Here is a 1283-nt window from a genome sequence, read left to right as displayed (position 1 = left end):
CCAGCCTCTGCGGGCAGCCCCAGGCACGCAGCTCCATTTTCCTGCTCCCAGCTTGCGCCCGCCTGTGCAGCAGCAGGAAAGGGCAGGCTGCCTCATCTCCTTCTCCTGCAGCACTGCTGAGGAGGGGTCTGCAGTAGCCCCTTCCCCACACAGCTCATGCAGGGCACTGGAGCCAGCTGGCACCTTGGGGCCGGGGGCGGGGGGACGCGCCTGGGGAGCCTTACCTCTGACCTCCAGCTTGCCCTCACACTGCTTGGTGCCGTACTCGTTGACGGCCTTGCAGGTGTAGAAGCCAGTGTCGGTACGCTCCACCGCCAGGATATGCAGCGTGAAGAGCCCCCGTGCCCCCTCTGCCTCCTCTGCGTGGTGCCGGCGGCCATACTTCACCGGCTGGCCGTTTCCCACCCTGCCTCAGCCTGCTCGGGACATGGGCAGATCGGCACGGTCACACCTGGCCCCGCATACCCAGCCTGGCTGTCCCCAAAATCTCCCCTCTCCTCCACCCCCAGTCCTGTTTGGGACTAGAGCTCCAAGTTGGCTGTCTCCAAATGAGGAGGTCACTCTTCCCATCTCCTTCTTCCCTGCCCAGCTGTGACCCAGTGAGCACTGGTACTCACCAGTAAATGATGGGCTTGGGCTCCCCACGGACACGGACACTCATGCTGACATCCTGCCCCTCCAACACCGACTGGTCCGACAGGGCCACCTGGGGAAGCAGGGGTCAGCGAGCACCCACCTGTGCCGGGGCCACGCGTCCCCATCACTGCACTCAGGGCCATGTGTTCCCTGTCACAACAGCAGCCCTGGAGCACAGTAAGGTGCTGGGCCTGCTGGGGGAGCTGGTGGGGTGCAGGCTGCCCGCGTACTGGGAGCACCCCAGATCAAGCAGTAGGAAGGCACTGGGGACCGCAGGGCTGCAGTAACAGGGCACTGCTCCCCTTCTGCCAGGGAGGTTATCAGCTCACCTCAAAAGTGGGTGCAGCCTTGAAGGTGCTCTCTGGGGAGCCGTGGGCAGCCCCATGCTCGGCTCTAGGCTGCAGCTTCATGGCTGGTCGGTGCTGGGGGGTGCCGGACTCAGGGAACTCTTCCAGGGGGCTCAGGTACTCCTCGTCCGAGGTGATGGGGCTGGCCTGCCCGAGGGGGGGTGCCAAGTTCCCATGCCGCTCCACGGCGGGGGCTAGCACAGGAGAGGCTAGATAAGGAGCTGGCAAACAGCCAGAGACCCGCAGGCGGCTCAGGGCACCCCCTCCCCACTGCCCCGCACCCCAGGGGTGCCCGGGGAC

At 65.7% G+C, this 1283-nt stretch overlaps 1 protein-coding gene across 1 annotated transcript; it reads right to left on the bottom strand.

Annotated features, from left to right (window-relative positions):
• Nucleotides 1-224: 224 nt before the first annotated feature.
• On the bottom strand, nt 225-1177 carry LOC104615728 (striated muscle-specific serine/threonine-protein kinase-like; the record flags this gene model as incomplete). The annotated part of the gene is made up of 3 exons (XM_010294173.1): nt 225-406; nt 618-706; nt 966-1177. Coding segments are annotated over 3 exons (483 nt in total), but the record flags the coding sequence as incomplete, so codon positions are not given.
• Between the last annotated feature and the right edge of the window lie 106 nt (nt 1178-1283).

Source organism: Phaethon lepturus, unplaced genomic scaffold (assembly GCF_000687285.1).
Source record: "Phaethon lepturus isolate BGI_N335 unplaced genomic scaffold, ASM68728v1 scaffold42579, whole genome shotgun sequence".
NCBI classification, from domain to species: domain Eukaryota; kingdom Metazoa; phylum Chordata; class Aves; order Phaethontiformes; family Phaethontidae; genus Phaethon; species Phaethon lepturus.
The sequence above is the reverse complement of the archived record's forward strand: the minus strand, read 5'-3'. Positions and strand labels throughout refer to the sequence as shown.